This window comes from Podarcis cretensis, assembly GCF_951804945.1.
Source record: "Podarcis cretensis genome assembly, chromosome: 15".
In the NCBI taxonomy this organism is placed as follows: domain Eukaryota; kingdom Metazoa; phylum Chordata; class Lepidosauria; order Squamata; family Lacertidae; genus Podarcis; species Podarcis cretensis.
Window position 1 is genome coordinate 45,541,969 of NC_137185.1, and position 25,601 is coordinate 45,567,569.

General features: G+C 46.6%; 1 protein-coding gene across 9 annotated transcripts in view; it reads left to right on the forward strand.

The window, feature by feature from the left end:
* The window catches only part of LOC307203839 (disintegrin and metalloproteinase domain-containing protein 2-like), a 106,714-nt gene that overhangs the window by 24,623 nt on the left and 56,490 nt on the right, over positions 1 to 25,601 (forward strand). For 6 of the 9 annotated variants that reach the window (XR_013833382.1, XM_079955008.1, XM_079955010.1 and 3 more), the window contains exons 6-10: positions 13,561 to 13,750; positions 14,023 to 14,088; positions 19,602 to 19,673; positions 22,714 to 22,880; positions 25,403 to 25,484. Coding sequence is in view for 8 of the 9 variants with exons in the window: in XM_079955008.1 (XP_079811134.1) it covers positions 13,561 to 13,750; positions 14,023 to 14,088; positions 19,602 to 19,673; positions 22,714 to 22,880; positions 25,403 to 25,484 (577 nt within the window). In the remaining variant the exon portion in view is untranslated. The remainder of the gene's footprint in view (positions 1 to 13,560; positions 13,751 to 14,022; positions 14,089 to 19,601; positions 19,674 to 22,713; positions 22,881 to 25,402; positions 25,485 to 25,601) is intronic. The other 3 variants (XM_079955014.1, XM_079955009.1, XM_079955013.1) reach the window with 3 other exon arrangements.

Consider the following 25,601-nt stretch of genomic DNA (forward strand, 5'->3'; position numbering starts at 1 on the left):
TTGATTTTTCCACCTGGAAACCAATTTTTTTATCTAGGTTGTAAGCCTCCCTTATTTGAAAATAATGAAGCCAATCTCGCACTTTATCCTTTAATTTCTCGAAACTCTGCAATTTCAATTTGTCACCTTCCTGTTCCAAAATCTCCCAATATTTTGGCCAATTGGCCTCCATATTGAGTTTTTTCAGAGCCTTCGCTTCCATAGGTGATAACCACCTTGGGGTTTTATTTTCAAGTAAGTCTTTATATCTTGTCCAGACATTAAACAATGTTCTTCTGACAATATGATTTTTAAAAGCCTTGTGCACTTTAACCTTGTCATACCACAGATATGCATGCCACCCAAAAGCATTGTCAAAACCTTCTAGGTCCAAAATGTCTGTGTTCTCAAGAAGCAGCCATTCTTTCAGCCAGCAAAAAGCTGCTTATTCATAATACAACTTGAAGTCCGGCAGGGCAAATCCACCTCTGTCCTTTACATCAGTAAGTATTTTAAATTTTATTCTGGGCTTCTTGCCCTGCCAGACAAATCTAGAGATATCTCTCTGCCACTTCTTGAAACAGTCCATCTTGTCTATTATTTGCAATGATTGAAACAAAAATAACATTCTTGGCAATACATTCATTTTGATAACGGCAATTCTGCCTAACAAGGAAAGTTTCAGGTTTGACCATATTTCAAGTTCTTTTTTCACTTCTGACCAGCATTTCTCATAGTTATCTTTATACAAATTCACATTCTTAGCAGTCATATTTACCCCTAGATATTTTGCTTTTTTTGCCAATGTTAGACCTGTCTCCTTCTGAAACCTCTCTTTCTCACTTAGTGTTAAGTTTTTCTCCAAAACCTTGGTTTTTAATTTATTCAACTTAAAACCAGCCACCTTGCCAAATTCCTGGATTAATTCCAAAACTCTTTTAGTACTAGATTCTGGCTCCTGTAATGTCAATACTAAGTCATCTGCAAAAGCTTTAAGTTTGTATTGTTTGGCTCCGACCTGGATACCTTTAATCAAGTGGTCCCTTCTAATCATATTTAGCAGGACCTCCAGGACCGAAATAAAAAGCAATGGGGAAATTGGGCAGCCTTGTCGTGTCCCTTTCTCCATCTTAAATTCTTCTGTCACCATGTTATTAACTATCAACTTAGCCTTTTGTTCTGAATAAATTGCACCTATACCATTTTCAAAACCTTGACCAACCCCCATCCCCTGAAGATTTTTCTTCATGAAACTCCAGGAAATATTGTCAAAGGCTTTCTCTGCATCCACAAATATCAAAACTGCTTTGGTATTAATATTTGTTTGAAGCATTTTTTAAATGTTAATTATATTCCTCGTATTGTCAGACAAATGTCTACCCGGGAGAAAGCCAGCTTGATCTTTATGTATCTCTTCCATTAAAACTTTTTTCAATCTTTTAGCCAAAATATCAGCAAAAATTTTGTAATCCACATTAAGCAGAGATATGGGGCGGTAATTCTTGAGTTGTGTCTTTTCAGACTCAGTTTTCGGTATAAGTGTAATGTATGCTTCTTTCCACGACTCTGGCACTTTTTCCCCCTCCAAAATTTCGTTGCAAACCTCCTTTAGTGGTTGAATTAACCAATCTTTCAAGGATCTATAGTACTTAGAGGTTAAACCGTCCGGCCCTGGAGATTTACCCAGCTGCATGTTCTGGATGTCACCTTCCACCTCCTGTTCAGATATTTTATAATTCAGAAATAGCTTGTTTTCTTGAGAAATTTTTTGTAATCCATTAGTTTTCAAAAATTGGTCTATATCAATCTCTTTCTGTGGCCCTTGTGTGTAAAGTTGTTTGAAATATCTCTGGAAACAGTTTCTAATCTCTTGTGGGTTCTGTATGTTCTTACCTTCCACTTCGAGGTTTGTAACAGTATTTAACTTTTGTCTTTTCTTCAACTGCCACGCTAGCAGTTTCCCACATTTATTAGCCGATTCAAAAGTCTTTTGTCTCATCTGTTTAATTTTCCATTCTATGTCCTGGTTTATCATTTTCATGTATTGTACTTGATATAGCTTTATTTCTCTCAGAATCTCCTGTGACTTTGGTTTCACTCTAAGTTTCTTCTCACCTTCTCTTATTTTCTCCAATATCTTTTCTTTTTTCTCATTTTGGGTTCTCTTTTTTATTGCATTCTGTTGAATCAGGAACCCTCTCATTATGGCTTTACTCGCGTCCCAGATTACTCTTTTCTCAACTGTAGTTTTCATATTTATCTCAAAATAGTCTTTCATAATTTTTTGGGCCTTCTTGGTAATTTCTGCATCTCTAAGTAAGGTGTCATTCATCCTCCATCTGAAGGAACCAGTCTGTGTTACTTTCATCTCCATTCTCACAGGATTATGGTCGGAGCAAGTTTTAGGGGAAATTTCCACTTTCCGAATCTTAGGAGCCATTCCTCTGGTTATCCAGATTTGGTCAATTCTTCTCCATGTCATTTTGGCTTCAGAAAAGAAGGTCCCCTCTCTTCCTAGGGGGTTCTTGGTTCTTGGTTCTCCAAGTATCAATTAAGTCCATATTGTCTGTAATCTCAAAAAAAGTTTTTGGTAGTCTTCCGTCTTTCGTAACTACCTGTCTTAGTGACTTATCCACTTCAGCATTTTTGAACACAGCGTGTTCTACTTGCTGACTATCCTTCACAAAACTAGTCTCCATAGGGCTTCTCACTCCCGCACAATCACTCATCCTGAATTTCTGAAGCAGCTGCTCAATTTTGCCTCTCTGGCTGAGCAAAAAGCTCCCATCTTGTGCTTTGACAACATCTACACCTAAATAGGTCTTGACAACACCAAGCTGCTTAAGCTTGAACCGTTTACCTAGCTCTCTGGCAAACTTTTCTGCCTGTTTATCTGTCTCTGAAAAGAATAAGACATCATCAACGTAAATCTGCACGTATTCTTGTGTTGCACCTGATCCTCTCAAATAAAGGCAACTATCAGCAACACTTCTTCTGAAACCTAGCTCTTCTAAGGCTTCATTCAGGCACATGTTCCAGTTTCTGGCTGATTGACGTAATCCATAGATGGATTTGTGCAATCTCCACACAACACCCTGCCTCAAAATCTCAAACCCCGGAGGAGGAAGCATGTACAGCTCCTCCTGGAGATCTGAGTTCAGGTAGGCAACATCCACATCAATGTGGTTTACCTTCCAGCCTCTCTGTGCAGCAACAGCTAAAAGCTGCTCGTGAAGTTGGCAAATACACCTCGGTGGAGTGTATTCCCTTTCTCTGAGTGAATCCACGAGCAACTAACCTAGCTTTATACTGCGGTTCTCCAGCATCAGTGGGTTTAAGGCGGTAAACCCACCTGCAACTCACAGCCTGCTTGCCCGGTGGCAACTCTGTAAGTGAGAACACACCTAGGTTTTCCATGGACCTCATCTCTTTGTCCATTGTCTTGTGCCACTTACTTGCTTCTTACTGAGGTAGACTCTGAACATCCTCAAAGGATTCAGGTTCACATCTGACTGCACCTACCCAGACGCCTGAAGCGTCATACCGATCAGGAGGCCTCCTTGTTCTCACTGATCTCCTCAGTGTGAACCCTGGTGTCCCTTCTGACTCACTGGGACCAGCTAAATCATCCTCAACTTCAGTGTCCTCCCCCTCTGACCTGCTGCACCTCTTGGGCCTTACAACTGGTCCAGCAGGTGAGGAAGGCTCACTCTTTGGCTCAGACTTGACACTTACCTGAGGAGGTGTTCTAGGTTCCCCCCTCTGAGGGATCCTGAGCTGTCCCTGCCTTGGACTCTATCCCTGTGGTGGACCCTGTTGCTCTGCACCACGGTCGCCAACAACAAGTTCCTCCTCCTCATCTGAGTCATAGAACGGCTGTGAAATCACGTCTGGATTAGCGTGCAAACGTGAACATCCAGCTTGTTCACAGAACTCAGCGCTATTGCTGATCACCAACCTTGACTGGTTTCCACTTGGGTACGCAAACCGCCAGGCCTTGGAGCCAGGCTCATACCCAACAAAGATCATTCTTTTGGATCTTGGGTCACCTTTCTTGCGTAGAGCCTTTGGAATAAGAACCCAGGCCTCACAACCAAACACACGAAGGTAGTGCACCTTGGGTTTCTTTCTATGCAGCAAGAAATAGGGTGTGTTCCCTACACTTGAGTTGTACACTCTGTTCTGTGTATGCACCACAAATCGCCAGGCTTCAGACCAGTACTTCTGGGGTAGCCCTGCATCCCACAGTACAGACGACACCGCTTCCTGTATCGTCCTGTTTTTCCTCTCCGCTACTCCATTTTGCTGCGGAGAGTAAGGAGCGGTCAATCGGCTAATCCCCTTCTCCCTAAAGAAATCCTGCAAAGCAGAACCAGTGAACTCTGAACCTCTGTTGAAAGCCACGCACTTTGGTGGAGAAGGTTACCTCAACTGTGGTGACCCAATCCCTGATCAGCTTAGCTGCCTCCCCTTTAGAGCGTAAAGCAAATGTCCACACATTTCTCGAGAAATCATCAATCAGAAGCAGAGAGAACTTTGACCCCCCCAATGACTCAACTGACATGGGGCCACACAAATCTGCATGAATTAACTCAAAGGGTTGAGTGGTCTGTCTCTCTGACTTTGGATAAGAGCATGTGACAATCTTGGCTTGCTTACAAGCATTACAATCCAAGAACCTGTCACAAGCCTTAAATTTGCACCCCTGTGTCAGTTCAGGTGCCTTCTGGATAAATCCCCAATTCATATGGGCAAATCGCCTGTGCCAGATATGCGGACAACCATCGTGGGGCGCTACATTCACACATTGCCCCTTTGCATCTTTGGTGTCATCCTCTTCTGTAGAAACAGGCAACTCTACAACAAACAAATTGCCTTTCGCCTGCACTGTGTACAAGGGCTTCCCATTCTTGGAAAACTCACATTGGGTACCTGCAAAAGACACACGAAAACCATCAGCAAGTAAATCATGCATACTTAACAAACAATTGGCTAAGCCTGGCACCACATAAGCTTTGACCTCATGTTTAAGAAAGGAACAGTAAAAATGTCCTGACTGTGTCAGCCTTCTTCTACTCCCATCAGCAAGGGTGACGTATTTGTCAGTTTTTACTGTCCTGCAGTTCCACAAAAAACCAGCAGATGGAACTGAAGTGTTTGTGGCTCCAGAGTCAATGACGACAGTCAGAGTGTCTGGTTGTTGACATTCCTGAAGCATTGCCATAGCAACACTCTCTTTGCTGCCCCCCTCATTGGGGTCTCTGTAGATGTCCTGTCTGGTTGCCATGGCAACAGACCCCCCCTGGCAGGGAGACTTGCCCATGACCTTCACATCTTCCGTAGATGCAACTCTCTCAGTTGCCTTGGAGACTGGACTTCTCCCGGCGTTCTCATGCAGCTCCGAAGCTCTTATCAGAGATTGCTCCAGATGGCTGGCCTTGAAGCCTACAGTAGCACTCAGCTTCCCATGGCTAGGCCCTGGCTCATGGCGTAAACAGCACTTGGCAGCTTTTGGAGAAAGAGGCTTCTCTGAGCATTCACTGCTCACTGCCCCCCCACTGCTCACAGGGCTTCCAGGACCTTTGCCTGCACCCCCCTCTGATGGGTGTAGGGCTTCCGAATCTTAGCCTCTCTCCTGGCTCCTCACACAGACACATTGCAGCATCCAAACTGCTCCCAGGCACAGCAAAAGCACCAGCAGCAGTCACAGCAACAGTCCCTTCACCACCACCCCTTGGGGGCTCAAAGCTCCTCCCAGCTTTCAATGAGCTTTCAAAAAACTGGCTGGCGCCATCTTGGCTCTCCCCCTCTGGTGCAGCCACCTCTTGGCCCTTGCTTCCCACCCCAGCTTCACAAGCTTTTTGGAGGGATTCCCAAGTGACCCTTGGCTGTCTGGCACCCTGTAGGACTGGCACAAGATAAGCTTCCACACTTTCAGCCAAAATTCTAAGCACACGCTGCTCCATTTCATTTTGAACTGCAGCCTTCTCTGCCTTTGCTTTCCCAGCTGCAGGCTGTGGGGGTTGGACCAAGTGCCATAACTGCTCTCCCACCAGCAGGAATTCCATTGCAAAAGACCATTCCAGCCAATTATGGCTACTCAGTCTCTGACACGGCATCTTAAACTCAAAGCCATGTCCCTGGGGCTTTGCCATGCTGTTATGGGTTAAGGGGCTGCTTGTGCGTAAATGGTTGAGTTCTCAACTAATGCAATCAGTTTCTAAAACTCTCCCAGACCACGGAGCCATGGGTGCATGGCTACCTCAATCGCTGGCAGAATCCGTCAGTGGGCGCTTCCGGAATTTACGCCAACATAAGAGTTCCTTAACGGAAACTCTCCTCCTGGATTCTCTGCGTGACAGTTTCCTGCACGGAGTAGGCGTCCCCAACGGAGGTCCTGAGACTTCTCCGCTGTTCTCACTGGAAGTATCTTGGAGCCCTCCCTCCGACTGAGTTTCTGCAGGAACTCTCTCTCTCCCCCTGCTGGTTCCTTCCTCAGCATCCGAGGGTCTCCTAGCCTCCTGGAGCCCTTCCACCACCTGACTCTCCGATGGCAGTTCCCTGACATCCACCTCCCCTCCAGGACCCCCCTCACCCCCCGTTTCCCCTTCTTCTCTGGGTGGTGAGACTGGGAACCCCCTGAAGGAATCCCCCTCATCTTCGGATGACTCGAAAACCGCCCTCCACCTACTACTGTCCCTTCGTCCCGAATACTACTCCCCATCTGATTCTTCTTCCTCTTCCTGTCCTGATTCTGGGAACCCCTCAAACTCCTCTTCCTCATCAGTGGTGCCGAAGTGTTCCTCCCAGAACCTAGCCAAGGGCTGAGGCTTCCTTGGGAACCGGCGATGAAACGTTCCTGCTAAAACCTCATCTTCGACCGTTTCTGCCGGTACCCAGGTATTTTCGGACTCCGGTTCCCCTTCCCATGTCACTAAGTATTCCACCTGCTTACCCTTCCACCGAGAGTCGAGTATTTCTGCTACATGACTGCTGCGCTCCCTCTCTTCTACTTCCGGTGCCGCGGGAACCTCACCTTCACGTCCCAAAAATTCCCGCCCCTCCCGGTATGGTGACAGTAATGACCTGTGGAATACTGGATGCAGTTTCATTGTTGTCTGGCAACCTGAGTCTGAAGGCCACCGGATTGACCTGTTGTATAACCTTGAAGGGTCCCAGTCGTTTCGGCCTCAACTTCTTGCACCCTCCCTTGAATGGCAACCCTTGTGTTGACAACCACACCCGGTCCCCCACCCTTATGGTTTCTCCTTCCCTTCTGCTCCTATCTGCCTGCTTCTTGTATTCTTCCTTGGCCCTATCCAAATTCATCTTGAGCTGTTGATGTATGGCTTCCATTTCTTCCACAAAATGTTCCGCTGCCGGTACGCTCCATCTTTCCCCTCCTTCCCCTGGAAAGGCCCTAGGGTGACACCCGTAATTGGCCATAAATGGACTCATGCCCGTGGACACATTTTCCGCGTTATTGTAGGCGAATTCGGCCAGGGCCAATTTCTCTACCCAATCATTCTCTCTGTCATTTACATAACACCTCAGATATTGTTGCAGAATACTGTTTGCCCTTTCAGCCTGCCTATTAGTTTCTGGGTGTCTGGCGGTCGAGAAATTGACCTCTACGTGCAGTAAGCTCATGAGCTTCCTCCAGAACCTGGACGTAAATTGTTTCCCTCTGTCGGAGACCACCCTCAAGGGGGCGCCATGCAACCTAAAAATGTGTTCTATAAACAACCTGGCGGTTTCTTCCGCCGTCACCACATGTGAGCAAGCTACAAAGTGGCACATCTTGGTTAACAGGTCTACCACTACCATTACCGCAGTCTTTCCCTTGGATTTTGGTAAATCCGTCATAAAATCTATGGAAACTGCCTCCCATGGCTGTTCGGGTGTGGGTAATGGTTCCAGCAACCCCGCCGGTGCCGCCCTCTCCCCCTTTGCTTGCTGGCAGCGGTCGCACCCCCTTACATACTCTCATACATCTTCCCTCACCTTGGGCCACCAGAACTGCCTGGTAACTAACCACATGGTTTTGTGTTGCCCAAAGTGCCCTGCGGTGGGGCTGTCGTGTAGTTGTTTGAGTACCCCTCAATTCCCCTTCCGGTATGTACAAAGCCCCTTTGTAATACAACGCCCCGTTCCTTTCTTCAAACCCTCCTGTGTTCTCCCCGGCTCTCCTGAGCCCTCTGAGCTTATCTTGGGCATATTCATCGTTCTCTGTCCCTTCTACCAGTTCTCTTTGCCCCACCAATGCTGCTCCACAAACCCAGTGGTCCTCTGGGATAATATGCCTTTCTTCGGGCGCTCCCTCCCCCTCCATATACTCTGGCTTTCGAGAGAGAGCATCCGCTCTGACGTTCTCTGGTCCCGGTACGTAGCAAATCTCAAAATGGAATTTGGAAAACTCCTGTGCCCATCTCACTTGTCTCTGGTTCAGTACTCGGGCCGTTCTCCAATATTCCAGATTTTTGTGGTCCGTGCACACCTGGACCTTGTGCTGCACTCCGATCAGCAGGTGTCGCCACCGCCAAAACGCTTCATGAATGGCGAGCAGTTCCCGGTCGTACACTGTGTAGTTCCTTTCGGATTTGTTCAACTTCCGCGAGAAGAAGGCACACGGTCTCCAGTCCGACGCATCTTTTCCCGGCTGGAGAAGCACCGCCCCTACCGCTCGATCAGATGCGTCCGTCTCTACCCTCATCGGCTTTTGTAAATCTACGTGCAAGAGCTGTTCCTCCGATGTGAACGCTTTCTTTAGCTGTTCAAAAGCTCGCTGCGCCTCTTCCGTCCAGACGAATTTCTTCTTACTACTGAGACAGTCGGTGATGGGCGCCGTTAAGTGGGCAAAATTTTTGATGAACTTCCAATAGAAGTTTCCAAACCCCAGGAATCTCTGCATGTCCTTCCTGGTTCTGGGTGTCTTCCATTCCAGTACCGCTTGGACTTTACTGGGATCCATGGCCAATCCCTTGTCTGACAAACGGTACCCCAGGAATTCCACCTCTCTGGTATGGAACTGGCACTTCTCCAGTTTTACCCACAGCTGGTTTGCCTGCAGCCTGCTTAGGACTTCCCGGACATCTCGGACATGCTGCTCCTCATTCTCTGAGTAGACTAACACGTCGTCTAAGAAGGCCACACAGTTCTTATAGAGCAGAGGTCCCAGGACGTGATGCATGAAGGATTGGAAGCATGCTGAGCCTGCCTGTAATCCGAAGGGCATAACGAGATACTCAAAGGCCCCCAAGGGGGTGAACATGGTGGTCTTCCATTCATTCCCCTTCCTCATCCGTATCAGGTTATATGCCCCCCTCAGGTCCAGCTTGGTAAAAATCTTTCCCTTCCTCACCCTGGTCAGAATGTCGTCAATCCTGGGCATGGGAAAGGCCACTGGTTCTGACACCGAATTGACGGCCCGGAAGTCCACGACCAACCTGGGTTTATTTGAGTCCTTTTTGTCCACAAAAAAGACTGGGCTGCCCCCCACCGCTCTTGACTCCCTGATGAACCCTTGTTTCAGGTTCTTGTCTATGAACTCCCTTAACTCCTGCATCTCCCTGTCCGACATAGCATACAGTTTGCCTACTGGTAGCTGGGCTCCCGGGAGTAGGTTAATTTGACAGTCAAAGGGGGCAGTCTATCTGCTTCCTTCTCGCTGAAGACATCACCCAGGTCTGCGTATTGTGGTGGTATTTCTCCCTTTTCTCCCACCACCGTCCCTGCCAGACTTGCCCTGGCCACCCCCTGAGTTTCTCTTCCCTTGCAGTGTTCTAGGCAATGAGCTGACCCAAAAGAGACTGTCCGCTGGTGCCATCCCACTAGCGGGTCATGTAACGCCAGCCAGCTCATTCCTAATATGATGGGCGTCCCCGCCAGGGTGGCTACGTGAAATGCAATTACTTCCGTGTGCCTTGCCACCCTCATTGTCATGGGGACCGTTTGTTGGCTCACTTCCCCTCCCAGAAGTTCCCTCCCATCAATTGTAGTCACCTGCAAGGAATTACTTAAGGGCAGCATCTGTATCTGGTGCTCTGATGCAAATTCCTTACTCATGAAATTGCAGGAGCTGCCTGAGTCTAATAGGGCTTTTATTGTGAGTGGATGTCCATTGGGTAGCTCTAGCAGCACTTCTACGACTAGAGCCGCTCTTGGGGGTTCAGGCTTGGGCACGTTCACTGATCCTTGGCCTGGCTGCTGTGCCCTGTCGCTGGCAGCCAAGCGTTGGCTTTTACCTGCTCCTTAACCTCCTCCTCCTCCGTCCCAACAGCCCCCACCATTCCTTGCCATCCCTTCCTTTGTGGGCACACTCTGGCAAATTGTCCTGGCTGTTGACAGAGGAAGCATTTTTTGGCGCTCTTCCCCTCTTTCTTCCGCCCTTCGTTGACGTTTGAAATTCCGTGCGCGCGCGCAGTCCCAATCTCCATTGGTTCCACTGGCGGGGAAGGTTGCTCCGGCATCTCAGGAATGCGGAAATCACTCCAACGCTCTCCTCTCCCTTCCCGCTTCTCCAGAGCCCTTGCCTCTTGGCGCGCTCCAATCGCAAGCGCCGATTTGGTCAGCTGATCCATGGACTCCGGACGGGGCGCGCGGGAAAGTTCATCTTTCACCGCCGGGGCTAGCCCTTCTTCAAACAGCATTTGAATCGGGTCAGAAGACAGGTCCCACCCCAATTTATGTGTGAGCATGGTAAACTGTGACGCGGGTGGCGCTGTGGGTAAAACCTCAGTGCCTAGGTCTTGCCGATTGCATGGTCGGCGGTTCGAATCCCCGCGGCGGGGTGAGCTCCCGTCTTTCGGTCCCAGCTCCTGCCCACCTAGCAGTTCGAAAGCACCCCTAAGTGCAAGTAGATAAATAGGGACCGCTTTATAGCGGGAAGGTAAATGGCGTTTCCGTGTGCTGCGCTGGTGCTGGCTCGCCAGAGCAGCTTCATCACGCTGGCCACGTGACCCGGAAGTGTCTCCGGACAGCGCTGGCCCCCGGCCTCTTAAGTGAGATGGGCGCACAACCCTAGAGTCGGACACGACTGGCCCGTACAGGCAGGGGTACCTTTACCTTTACTTTATGGTAAACTGTGTCCAATACTCTCGGACGGACTGATTCCCCTGTTTGCAAGCCATTAACTGTCTCCGTACCGCTCCCTGTTCAATCTGGCTGGAAAACATCAAGTCCATCGCGATAAAGAATTTCCTCAAGTCTTTTAGGGCATCATTGTTCGATGCCATCAGGGGCCTCACCCATTCTCTAGCTCCTCCCTCGAGGTGCCCAATCACAAAAGCCACTCTCGATTCTTCATCGGCAAAATCATCAAACTGCAGGTTCAGGGCGTACTGCATTTCTGTCTTAAAGGCTTGGTAGCTTCTTGGGTCCCCCCCGAATTTCTGTACCAACCCAGGTACCTTCCTTGCGATGGGGGTGGGCTTCCCCTGTGCATCCTGAGCTCTCCTCTCCTCGAGACGCGCCGTTAGCAGTGCCAGCTGGTGTTCCAATGCTCTGTTTCTCTCCTCCAGAGTTGGTCCCGCTCCAGCTCCTCCCGCTGCTCCGTCTCCAGTTGGGTTGCTCATGATGGCTCTCTTTCGCACACGCAGCGTCAAGGACTGACGGATTGCTGTTATGGGTTAAGGGGCTGCTTGTGCGTAAATGGTTGAGTTCTCAACTCATGCAATCAGTTTCTAAAACTCTCCCAGACCACGGAGCCATGGGTGCATGGCTACCTCAATCGCTGGCAGAATCCGTCAGTGGGCGCTTCCGGAATTTACGCCAACATAAGAGTTCCTTAACGGAAACTCTCCTTCTGGATTCTCTGCGTGACAGTTTCCTGCGCGGAGTAGGCGTCCCCAACGGAGGTCCTGAGACTTCTCCGCTGTTCTCACTGGAAGTATCTTGGAGCCCTCCCTCCGACTGAGTTTCTGCAGGAACTCTCTCTCTCCCCCTGCTGGTTCCTTCCTCAGCATCCGAGGGTCTCCTAGCCTCCTGGAGCCCTTCAACCACCTGACTCTCCGATGGCAGTTCCCTGACACATGATTTCCCTTTCCCTTCTTTGGCTGGAGTACTCACTCATTCTTGCCAACTGGGTGTTCCGGAAAGTCTTGGCTCCAATGCTCCCTCTCCGTCAGCCTCCTCCGATCTGCCGTTTGTTCTCTTTGGCAGTCGACCAAGCCGACCTCCAGTCTTTTAAAGCCTTTCAAGTCCTTTCTCACGCTCTTGGTGTTGAGCCATAACCTGTCCTTTATGATTTATTGCTTCTCCGTCCAGTTAAGCTCCCGTTGCGAGCGTCTGCCAGCTTCTTGTTTTTCAGCGTAAACACGGGAGAAAGCAAACGTAGCAGAATGCACAGCGAAATGTGAGAAGGACAGTAAATCAGTCCAAACAGCTTCTTCTATCCTAGAAGCTTTATTGTACAGCAAATAGCTTATTTACAATCCATCAAAGACCATCAGTGTCCAGCTGCATTTTCTCTGACTCCTCACATCCTCAGTGCAGCGACCGATCTGAAATCAAAAGCACTCTCTCACAGCATAACAAGCTGTTGACGTAATGTCCTGGCTTACTTCCTTTGTAAGCCCTTCTCCCCTCAAGCTCGAGACACAGAAGGTTAACCCTTCACTACACCCAACAAGCCCTTAGTTTTCAAAGGAAGAGCATCATCAAAGGGCAGCCAAGGGGAAAGGGTGGAGCAGGATGTGTTCAAGGGACTGAGAGTGTTCAAGGTGAGACAAAAGTCATGGGTAGGATTTTACTGGGACATGAGCACTGAGAAGTGGAGGTGAGGTGCAAGATTAGGGATGGGAGTTTGTTTGGGAGCGATCAGAAAGCCACTGTGTGTGAGGTGGGGTATCGTGTGCTCAGAGCGTAAAGGGAGTAATGAAAAACATTCTTAGCATCCCACAATGGGTTTGAGGTTAATTAAGCTCACTTTCCCCTTCATGGATCACTGCCTTGCTGTGGCGAAGGGGCTTGAATAACTCAGAGAAGCTATGAGCTATGCCGTGCAGGGCCACCCAAGATGAACAGGTCATAGTGGAGAATTCTGACCAAACATGATCCACCTGGAGCAGGAACCGGCAAGCCACTCCAGTATTCCTGCCAAGAAAACTCCATGGACAAAGACAACAGGCATATAAAAGTTATGCTGACCAAACTGTGGGAGGCAGTGGAAGACAGGAGTGCCTGGCGTGCTCTGGTCCATGGGGTCACGAAGAGTCGGACACGACTAAATGACTAAACAGCAACAACAACAACAACAACAACAACAACAACAACAAGCTCACTTTTCCTGTACAGTGGTACCTCGGGTTAAGTACTTAATTCGTTCTGGAGGTCCGTTCTTAACCTGAAACTGTTTTTAACCTGAAGCACCACTTTAGCTAATGGGGCTTCCCACTGCCGCTGCGCCGCCGGAGCACGATTTCTGTTCTCATCCTGATTTCTGTTCTCATCCTGAAGCAAAGTTCTTAACCTGAGGTACTATTTCTGGGTTAGTGGAGTCTGTAACCTGAAGCGTATGTAACCTGAAGCATATGTAACCCGAGGTCTCCTTGAACCTTGGCTAGTACTTTCTATTTTTTCCAGAGGGCTGTTGCAGTTTGAGAATGTCAGCTATGGAATTGAGCATTTGAAATCCTCAGCTAATTTTGAGCACCTGATTTATCAGATAAACCACAAAAACCTCCAGAGTCCACTTAGGAGAGAAGATTTGCCATCTACAGAAAGACAACTGGGGAGTGAGGGCATGCCTTATAAGCTGCTCTCAGATACTGTGGTAAGTGCTAAGAGGTTTATTTCATTCTTAAACTGGCCTTTAGGAGTAATTACCATCAATATTCATTTTTTTATTTGGAGTCCTCCCTGAGAACTCAGATTAGTAGGCTTACAATACAGATACAATGCACAGCCTGAAAAAAGTGGGGCAGCTTGATGCAGGCTTGGTTCTAGTAATCTGCTGCTAACGTTAAGCCATTTTGCATTATAAAAGTTCCGGGGACCAAAATACAAAAATGATTACTAAATGTGATTTATTTTGTCTTTCCTCAGCCACTGTCAGATGTCACTAAAGTACACAGATACATAGAAATATATATCGTTTTGGATAAGGGTTTGGTAAGTTATTGACCACGAGAAACACATCTTCTTAAATTACAAAGGCAATTCATTGAACCAGCATGGTTTTGTGCATGTGGGAATGTTCAGGGAGGCAAGAGAGGATATATTGTTTAATGATATCCTTCCTAACTTGTGTTAGCAAGTTCTATATCTAAGCAGAGTTTCAGCATTCCCTTTTCAAACGCACAACTTGTTGCAGGCTGGTTTTAGCCTCTAAATATATAGGATTCCTGGTAAGATCCCTTCTTTCTTTCTTTTTTCCAAAAAAAAAAAATATTCATTTGATAACACAAATAAACAGCACTAACAGAAAAAAACAAACAATACAAACAAATTCTTGTCTTATCTTTGTCTTATCCTTGTTCACATTGTTAGGTGAGCTTCCCCAAGTCCTACCTATCTGATTTTCATTTTACCTCATCCTTAGCAGTTTATATATATCATAATTTTTAACCATTTTTAAAAATCACACTTACCGTATTTTTCGCCCTATAGGACACACTTTCCCCCCTCCAAAAATGAAGGGGAAATGTGTGTGCGTCCTATGGAGCAAATGCAGGATTCAGGAAGCTATCCGCAAGCCTTGGGAGCATGCGGGAGTTCCCACAGGGCTCCCCACGGCTTGCGGAGAGCTGCCTGCATCCCGAAACCTGGGCGCGCTGAGCAGTTGCACCCGGGCTTCGGGTAGCTGTCCGCAAGCCATGGGAGGGCTCCCACGGCTTGTGGAGAGCAGCCTGCTCTGGGTGATGGGGTCGGGGGAAGCTTGGGCTTCCCCCACCCTAGCCCCGCGCCTGGGGGGGAAATAAAAATATTTTTCTTTATTTCTCCCCCCAAAAACTGGGTGCGCCCTATGGGGCGAAAAATACGGTACTTTTAGCATAAAAATCTTCATATTTTATCCCTTACATATATTTATACTCTGGTTTCTCTTCAGATCGTATAAATCTTTCGCCTTTTACATATAATACTATTTTAAAATACACTGTCTTCTACTTCTACCCTACAGCCTATATCCACTTCCAAAGCTATTCTAATTTAAATATTAACATTTTTCCCCCAAATATTCTTTAAATTTCTTCCAATCTTCTTCCGCCGCCTCTTCTCTCTGGTCCCGGAGTCTCCCAGTCTGTTCAGCAAGTTCCATATAGTCCATCATCTTCATTTGCCATTCTTCAATAGTTGGTAAATCTTATTTCTTCCAATTCTTCGCTAGTAATATTCTCGCAGCTGTTGTGGCATACAGAAAAAAAGTAAGATCCTTTTTGGGGATTTCACCCCCCACTATACGAAGTAAAAAGGCTTCTGGTTTCTTAATAAATGTGTTTTTAAACACTTTTTTCAGTTCATTATAAATCATTTCCCATAAGTCTTTTACCTTGGGGCACGTCCACCACATGTGGTAAAAGGTTCCTTCTTTTTCCTTACATTTCCAGCATTTATTATCATTAGTATGATACATTTTTGCTAACTTCACTGGTGTTAAGTACAATATATACATCACTTTCATCAAATTTTCTCTTAATACCCTACATTCTGTAAATTGGATTCCTTTTTTCCACAATTTCTCACAGTCCACCATCACAATATTGTGCCCCACATCCCTAGCCCATTCAATCATTACGGATTTCACTTGTTCATCTTTCGTATGCTATTCCAGTAATAAATTATACATCTTGGATAAGTTTTTCATTTTTGTATCTAATAATTCCATTTTCAGTTTGGATTTCTGTTTGAAAACCAATTTTCTTATCCACTTTAAATGCTTCATTTACCTGGATGTACTGGAACTAATCATCTTAGAAGAGTGACTAGTGGGGTGCCACAGGGTTCTGTCTTGGGCCCGGTCTTATTCAACATCTTTATCAATGACTTGGATGATGGACTCAAGGGCATCCTGATCAAATTTGCAGATGACACCAAACTGGGAGGGGTGGCTAACACCCCAGAGGACAGGATCACACTTCAAAACGACCTTGACAGATTAGAGAACTGGGCCAAAACAAACAAGATGAATTTTAACAGGGAGAAATGTAAAGTATTGCACTTGGGCAAAAAAAATGAGAGGCACAAATACAAGATGGGTGACACCTGGCTTGAGAGCAGTACATGTGAAAAGGATCTAGGAGTCTTGGTTGACCACAAACTTGACATGAGTCAACAGTGTGACGCGGCAGCTAAAAAAGCCAATGCAATTCTGGGCTGCATCAATAGGAGTATAGCATCTAGATCAAGGGAAGTAATAATGCCACTGTATTCTGCTCTGGTCAGACCTCACCTGGAGTACTGTGTCCAGTTCTGGGCACCACAGTTCAAGAAGGACACTGACAAACTGGAACGTGTCCAGAGGAGGGCAACCAAAATGGTCAAAGGCCTGGAAACGATGCCTTATGAGGAACGGTTAAGGGAGCTGGGCATGTTTAGCCTGGAGAAGAGGAGGTTAAGGGGTGATATGATAGCCTACCAGGAAAGACTACCAGGCAATCATTTAAAATTTTGAGTCCTTTTTTCCTCTGGGTCCAAATCTATAGGCCTTTACAATTGTAGGTTCCACCTCTTCCTTTGTTAGGTCCCAAAAGGACACAAATTCCTGGACCAAGCACTCTTTCAAATTTCTTTGTTCAATGTCTGGTAGGCCTCTCAAATGAAGATATGTCTCTCTTTCCTTAAGTTGTAAAAAAGCTATTGCTGTTTGGGCCTCTTCCTGTAATTCTTTTAAGTCTGAAAGTTTAACAGCTTCAATCTCTGATAGTCTTTTCTGTAAACCTGCAGCTTCTGATTTAACCTCTTGGAGGTCTTTGCACAGAATTCCAAAGTCTTTTTTAAATTCCTGGAGACAGAGAGTATTAGCTCTGACCTCTGTTGCAAGACTCTGCAGACCCTGCTTATTATCTTTCATAAACTCCAATATTTGCTCTTGGAAAGCCTGGTCTTTAGAGTCTCTTCTTGTTTGTGGCTTTTTCCCAGGCTCACCCGCCATAGCACCGCTAGTAACTCAGATTTCCAAAGTCAAAGATACTTTTATTTCAAAACAGTCAGGAATAATGAGCTGGAAGTCAGACAACAGCTCCAGTTTGAAAGACAAGGCAGTTAAAATACAGTCCCAATTTTTCCAACCTGCCGTTCTTATTCATTTTCCTTTTTCACTCCTCAAGCAATTCAGATAGAGGTATGTTGCCAGTTTTCACTTTAAGGGTTAAAATGTTTCAGTTTGACCGCTGCAGCAATTTCAAAATATCCAAGTAGGAAACAAAAGTAACAAGCATGCCTTCTATTGTTACATCACAATGGCTATTTGCCACTCTGACCGGGTCACCTCTTCCAGAGAGTCAAGCGGCTTTAAAAATACCTTTTTAAGAGCTTTTGCAGGTATTTCAGTAATGTTAAATCCTCTTTCCCCCTTCACCTGCTTTTGGGGGGTTAATAGATCCAGTCTTTGGAAGTTTAAAAGTCTCTAAATCTTTTCTCTTTGCTTCAGAAACATCTCTGCTTTCCCATTCTATCAGCGGGTAGGGACTGACATCCATTTTTAAATTCCCTCACTCATGTCCAGATTGTTCCAAATTTTAATCCAAATATAAAGGGTACTCATAGTACAGTCCTTAAATGATTTTAGCGTTGGAAGAATTGACCACTAATGCCTCACAGTCTCGCAGCTTCGTACCATCAAAGGAAGCGTTCTATCCGTTGCGTTGCAGCTCCAACCCCCTCGATCTCAGAGCTCAAAACAGCTTATCGGGGAGGGGGGAGCCCGCTTTCGACACCCACCGGATCCCACATCCTCATGCTCAACCTCATGCTCGATTTGAGGCTTTTCCTGGGGGTCTTTGACTGTGATAGGGCGCGATCAACTGGAAGCTCTTCTGGTAGGATCCCTTCTTGTCCCTCTTAAAAAAATAAACACAACAATCTTATTAAAGTCAATATAAATGTAGTTTACTCACATTCATTCAGTTCACAGTTGGATCCCTGAAAGCAGACTTATGTTACAAAAGTATATTGCATATGTGGAAATATCCCATAAAGGAGTTAGTTAGTTCTTAAGTGACTGCAAACAACCAGTCACTTCTCCTCACACGTAGAAAAACAAAATGGAGAAGAGCCGAAAGAGAGAGAGAGATGTGCTCCCTGCCTTGCTTTTGTTTCCAGGCAGAGAGGGGGCCGGATTAGACCATGCCCTCCTCTAGTCACATGCAGAGGAAATTTGTCCCAGCTCAGGAGGAAACAAGAAGTTTTCTTCTGGCTGATACAAAGCATCCTCTACCATGTTCACTCTAGGAATGTTGTACTTGACTGCTATGTGTTTCATATCCTACATTGCAGAGGTTTTCAACCTTTTTGAGTCCATGTTCCCTTGACCAACTACATTCATTCTGCAGCTGCCCTGTGGGGCCTCAGAAGCCCAGTTATGTCACCCCTTGCCTGCAGAGTCAGCAGCCTCTCACCCCTTTTCGAACACCCTCCCTTGTGGATTATTCCCTCAGCCACCTCTCCTTGGGAGTCCTCCAGGCAGCTGCCGCCACTGCCCTTGGTCTCTGAACTACCCCCAAGAGGCCCTGGGAAGAGGATGCCCCCAGCCTTAGAGGCCCAGTGAAGACTGGCCAAAGGTGAGCGTGAGGCCAGCACCTTACTCACCTTAGGAGGCAGCCATGGGTGGCGCTGGGCCTGCAGGGTGGAAAGGCTCCCTTTGGCGCTGGGCATTCAGCTCCCAGAAAGACATTGCACACAGCAAGCAGAAGAAAGGCCAGCATGGCACCTGCCTGTCTGGCTTCCTACTTGTTCAGCCATTCTCAACAATAAGGGCTGGTGGACTGGCTGGCTGGGCTCCCTCACCCACTTGCTTGCTTACTCTGAGGCCGCCTCAGCTCCTGGCAACCAGCATCCCCTGGCCAGCCTCAGAGGCTCCATTTGCCTGCGGAGCTTGTAGCCAGGCTGCTGCAACAAACAGCTGTGCAAGCCTTTGGGAGGCAGAGATGCAAGAGGGCATCAGAGGGGGGAGAGAAGGTGCCTACAGCACCCCTGACCATCATTCAAGGCACCCCAGGGTGCCATGGCACACGGGTTGGAAACTGGTGTAGTGGATAGAGTGTTAGCCTTAGATGGTGAGATTTGGCATATAGGGTCAACTTGGTCTAGCCATTTTATCTCAATCTAATCTGGTTTGCAGGGCCACTACTGAGTATAAAATGAGATAACACCGTATACTCACTTAGCTTATTAGCAGTAGACTGCAATTGAAGCATGACAGGAGGTTGTTGAGGACCCTGAAGACCATCTCACCCTGCTAAGGTTGTTTGATTCACTGCTATCCTACAGATGCACATGCACAGAAAGGCGAGCTCTAAGAGCATTCAAATCACTTCACATCTCTTTTCCATATATGCCTGGCCCAACGTCTGGTTCATCTGTCATATCAAGTTGCATTCTGTTGCCAACACTGGCAGTCTACCATAACTATTGTCTGTTTTATTGTTTATTTTTGCTATGATGCACACAACTGTTTTTCTCTCCAGTACAACTTTTTGGGTGGAAGCAGAGAAATTGTAACCGACGGCATAGCACAGCTTATTGGTTTTGTCAACAGTGTAAGTGACTGCCATGTTTTGTTTTTCTTTTGTATAACAAGAGCCACTTGGATGTTTTCACTTGGCTCTCACTCTTAACAGCCTTGCCTTTCAAGCATCTGTTCTGGCAAAGTAATTGCATAGCATTGGATGATAGGAATACATGCACACTCATGAGGTCATGGCTCGTGATCTTATTTCAACATTACAATGTTACATAAAATGTTTCTCTTGGAAAGGGAGCATATAAATAATGTACGCAAATAATTAAATGGCCAACACTGATCATTATGTTCTGTTATATCAGATAATTAGGTCTTGATCCAGTTAAATTAGTATAGATTACATTCCATTTAAATTGAGACACCACTTAGTTTTGACTAACTTAAACAGCATGCATGGTTTCAGTAGTACTTACCCTACAATAGAAGACAAGATTGGCTTGTCTGACGCTTTTAGGACATAATGTTAAACGATGGTTTAACACAGGGGTGTATGGAATGTTAGGGGAGGGGTAGTACCTCTGGTAGGGGACACATCATGCTCTTTCTGGGGTAGTTTGTCCACTTTGGTTGCCACCCTGCACTTAGCTCTCACCCATGGTTCCTAGAAGCTGTCAGCATACAACAGTGGCCACACCCCAGGAACAGCTTTGGCTGGCTGGCTAAACCAGATGAGGGTAGCTAATGGGTCTCAACCCCTTGGTGAGTTAGGGACTTCCCCTGCATGCAAAGACAGGCTCCAGCAGACTGAGCAGATGAGGCCAAGAGGGGGTCCAACAGTCAAGAAGGCGGTTTCTGCATGTGTTGTAGAGGGAAGTGAGGGGCAGATGGGGCTCATCAACTTGGGAAGAAGGAAAACTCTGATCCTAAACCTCTGCTGCCTTGTGGGATATCTTTGAGAGAAGAAAAGGAATAAACCCTACACAAATCCAGAGTGGAATCCCTAAGACAGTTGGATGGCACCTTGCATACCTCCTTCCAGCAACTGCTGCAGCCAAGCTCTGCTTCCCTTTGGACCACATCAGTGAGGCTGAGAGGAGGATCTTCTCGTCTGGGCAGCCCAGGACCTCCAGACGCATTGCCCAAGCTTGTGTCCCAGGGAGGTCAGTTCAGTGCTGCTAACACAGCGGTTTGACATCACCCCTGGAGGCACACTCCATTGTCTCTCGAGACAGATGATGCCAACACACAGTTTAGCACAGAGGTGCTCAAAATGATGTCCTCCAGCAGTTTGTTAGATCACAGCTCACATCTGTCCCAGCTAGCATGGCCAATGGTTTAAGAGAATGGGAGTTCAACAATGTCTGGAGGGCACCACACTGGCTACCCCTAACACTTCACACTAGTAGCAGTGAACCTTGGGTTCACACACTCTTTATTTCTCTCCCCTCTTCTGGCACAGCCATGAGAAGGAGATCTGAAGCTACTTGCTTCCTATTTAAAACTAATTAGAGTTTCTTTTATGTCTGAACTGGGACCAGGGTGAGGTGGGGTGGAGGAACTCTGTTTAGTTAAAAGTACTGTTTGTTGAAACAAAGCAGTATCAAACCTTGGTGTGGGATCTTGACTTGTTAACAAACCATAGTTCAAACTAACCAACCTCCCCAGTTCAGAAGTCTCTGTTTAGTTTAAAACCATAAGTGGACACGCTAAAAGAGGAATGGGGAGGGGGCAGCATTTGAGCCCAAGGATCTATATGTGCATGCAGTCTGGAAGTCTCATTCTCATTCTCAAACCTTTATTGAGTGGCCGGTCCTGAAAGACCTACATTGGCTCCCAGTATGTTTCCGAGCACAATTCAAAGTGTTGGTGCTGACATTTAAAGCCCTAAATTGCTTCAGCCCAGTATACCTAAAGGAGTGCCTGCACCTCCATCATTCAGCCCGGACACTGAGGTCCAGCACTGGGGGCCTTCTGGCGGTTCCCTCACTGTGAGAAGTGAGGTTACAGGGAACCAGGCAGAGGGCCTTCTTGGTGCTGGTGCCTGCCCTGTGGAGCGCCCTCCCACCAGATGTCGAGGAAATAAACAACTATCTGACTTTTTAGAAGACATCTGAAGTTTTATTCTGTTTTTAATGTTCTGCTGAAAGCTGTCCAGAGTGGCTGGGGTAGAAATATTAAATTTATTATTATTATTGGCATATGTACAAGATTCCAGTAGGTTCAATACAAAAAAATTACTCATCAGAAACCTGCATCTAACACTTAAGTTACATGTACTATAACATGTTAATGAAACCTGGCTACTATCTCCATCTTATCCCCCATCCTGAAGGCAGCTACCTTACATTTGTCTGAATGGTCACTCCTTACAGTGGTGCCCCGCAAGACGAACGCCTCGCAAGACGGAAAACCCGCTAGACGAAAGGGTTTTCCGTTTTGGAGGCGCTTCGCAAAACGAATTTCCCTATGGGCTTGCTTCGCAAGACGAAAATGTCTTGCGAGTTCCTGCGGGTTTTCCCCCCCCTTTTCCTAAGCCGCTAAGCCGCTTATCAGCTGATCCGCTGATAAGCCGCTTAACAGCTGATCGCTAAAAGCCGCTAAACCGCTAATAGCGCTAATCCGCTAAGCTGCCAATGGGCTTGCTTCGCAAGACGAAAAAACCGCTATACGAAGAGCCTCACGGAACGGATTAATTTCGTCTTGCGAGGCACCACTGTACTAACAAATCTACAGATTAATAAGCTTAGATTGAATTATCTGATACCAGGACATGGGTGACTGATTCTATTTGTCACAGCACTCACCACTCACTGCCCACTATCGGCATGCACCCAGACAGTGTGTGTGTGTCGCAATGTGTGCACTGTGGTGCCCCTTCCAGCTGTCCAGAGGCTGCCTCCCTGAGGCCACCTCCACATTTGCCTCATGGGCACACCATCCCTGAGCTTCTTGCATGTGTAATGGCAGACTGGTGAGCTCTGGCACAAATTAGGACCAGGCTCTTAATTACAGTCACCCAAATCTTTATGATGAATTTGTCGAAAATTAAGATGGAACCACTGAACGTGTATTTCTCCCTGCCTTTATTTGAGTTTGCATTCTTTCCATCTTTTCAGATATTTTCTAGCCTTAACATTACAGTTGTTCTATCTTCTTTGGAGTTCTGGACAGACCATAATAAAATCTCAACATCAGGAGAGCCCGATGTGTTACTCCGAAAATTTTTACGTTGGAAAAATTCATATCTTGTTCTACGGCCTCACGATCTGGCACTTTTGTTAGTGTAAGGAGGTATATTTTCTCATATAAAGCACTCTAATATTGCTATAGCATGCATACTCATATACACTGAGAGATAGTGACTCACTAACATAGGCGCTATCTCCCTGGAGCTCTGGGTGCCCAAGCACGCACAAGAGTTCACGTATAGGGGCTGGGCACCCACAAAATGCAGGGGCAGGTGCGTGGACACCATGCTCCATAGAAGAGAGAGTGTGGAGTTTGGGTGGAGGGTGGAAGAGAGTGTGGTGTTCGGGTGGGAGAGGTCCAGTCACCTCACTGCTGAAGCTCATGCCCTGCACTACGACATCATGACGTCACAGTTTGGGTGGGGCATGCTGGGCACCCACAGTGTGGGGCCTTGAGTCAGTGTCACTGCTCTCTAAGATATCAGAGAGGCGTCTTTCTCAGACTTAACTGGAGCTGGCGGGGATTGAGCCTGGGACCTTCTGCGTGGAAAGCAGGTGTTCCACCCTGAGCCATAGTTTTTACCCTTTACTGAAATAAAAATAACATAGCCTTCCATCAAAATGCAGTTCTGTTAAAACTAGGGATAGACAGATCAGTTTTAGTCCACTTCATATAGCCGTTGTGCATGTGCTCACATTTTACATTTGTTGTTTGCACATTCCATGTGCAGAATTCCTCCCTCCCACTGAAAAATCACCCCAAATGTAGTTTTTTAAAAAAATTCATTGTGATCTGAGGGATGAGACTACATGTTTTCTTTTGTTTAATAACTCAAGCAGCTAGAAAATGATAACTATGTTCTCCCTCCACTGTCAGTGGTAGAACGCCTCTGAATACACTTGGTGGGACTCACAAGTGAGAAGAGTGCTCTTGCGTTGAGATCCTGCTTGGCCACTATGAGAACAGGATGTTCCACTAGATGGGCCTTTGGCCTGATCCAACAGCCAGGCTGCATGTTGAAAAGGGGGCTGCAAAAGCATCTGGGGATGTTATGGTGTATTGTCTGTCTAATGGGCTTCATATGGGAAAAGCAGGTGACTGCCCTGATGGCTGATTAGGGGCGGGGGGTAACCTTTTTCCTATACTAATTCCCTGCAAGGGCTGTTATGTCACCATGCCTTGTTGCTGCCCCATTCCCTGCTTCATGTGGCTGACTCCAGTTTTACGAAGGGAACTATGTATTAATGTCAGCCCTAAGACAAGTTAGTGGAAATCCTGTCCACTTTCCTAGGAGCATGCCCTGTTGAGCTTAATGGGACCTACTTCTGGGTTTCAGATTATGCTATTAGGATCAAAGGATTTTCAGCCTTTTTGTGCAGTTAACTGAAAAATATAGTATTGCAAGAGCACCAGCAGCTGGCCAAAGACAGTGAACCAACCTTTCCATAGGTAAAGCTAAAATAAAAAGTGCCTATGATCAGTCACTGTGTTGTAGATAGCATACCAGAGTTAAACCAGAGAGACCCATTTCCAGATTCCTCTTCAGCCTTGAAGCTCACTGAATAATCTTGGGCCAGCATTCTGTATTTGTTTATCAAGGAGTAAATCCAGCATCGTGCTGTTACAAATGTTATGTCAGTGCAAGCATTTTTGCTTGTCCCATGGAACCATCTCCCCCCCCCCCATGCTGTTCTTGGAGCACTCTGGACCCTGCCTCCAGCCAATCAGAGGGCATGGGGGCAGAGGGGAGAAAGCCCCATTGTGCTGGTTTAAGTCTTTGCACAAGTTTGAACCAGTTAGTTGAATCCAGTGCAATATTTATATCATGCCCCTTCCTCATGAAGCATTTTGTCACAGAGTTGCCTGAGTTCCTTGGATGAAGATGTGATGAAAAATGTCTGCATATCAAATAATAGTTGTGCCACGTTAAATGCTCTTGATGTGGGGCAGCATATGGAAGAGAAATCAAATGCATCTTTGGACAACTGTAGGATTTTATGTTCACATTATAGATGGATCTAAGGAAAAGCCAATTTAAGACATAAGAGAAAACTCCAACAGAAGGGTATGAGAGAGGCAGAGATTTCGCCAACCTGGTGCCCTCCAGATGCTTTGGATTACAGCTATCATACCCAGCTATCTGTTGGCTGTGGCTGATGAGAGTGGCTGTAATCCCAAACAACTAAATGGCACCAAGTTGGCAAAGCACCTGTCATAGATGCAATACAGAAACTGCACAAGAAAATGTTGTCCATCCCTCCTCTTAAAAACACACACTGATTGAGTGGTAGGTACAGAAAGCCGCAAACAGTGGACAGCAAGCAGAGATAATTGAAAGCATAGAAGCACAGATTAGAGGCCCCTGCCAGGAACATATTTCCCTTCAACTGAAAGATTTCAGCAGATGTTAGAGCTAAATAGCAGATTGCTCACCTGGGATTGTGGGCAAATGATGGTGGAAGGGACCAGCTTGGTAACAAGATCTGAGAAGGCCACTGTGTATGTAATGTTCTCCACAGCTTCTTGATTATGTGAAGATTTTGTCATTTGTTTTGAAGACACAATCCCTTTGGCTACTCCAGAGTGTATGGCCCACCATCTACTTTTGTGTTTTAGTTACAGGGAGAAACCTAATTATGTAGGAGCAGGATTTATGGGGAAGCTGTGCCTCCGGAATTTTGATGCAGGAGTTGCTCTGGTACAGTATCGCTGAACTTTCTTAGCTGAAGTGTATATGTTGCCTGTCTTGGATTTAGATATTGCAGGGTTGGGTAACCTGTGACCCTTCAGATGTTGTGAGACTACAGCCCCCATG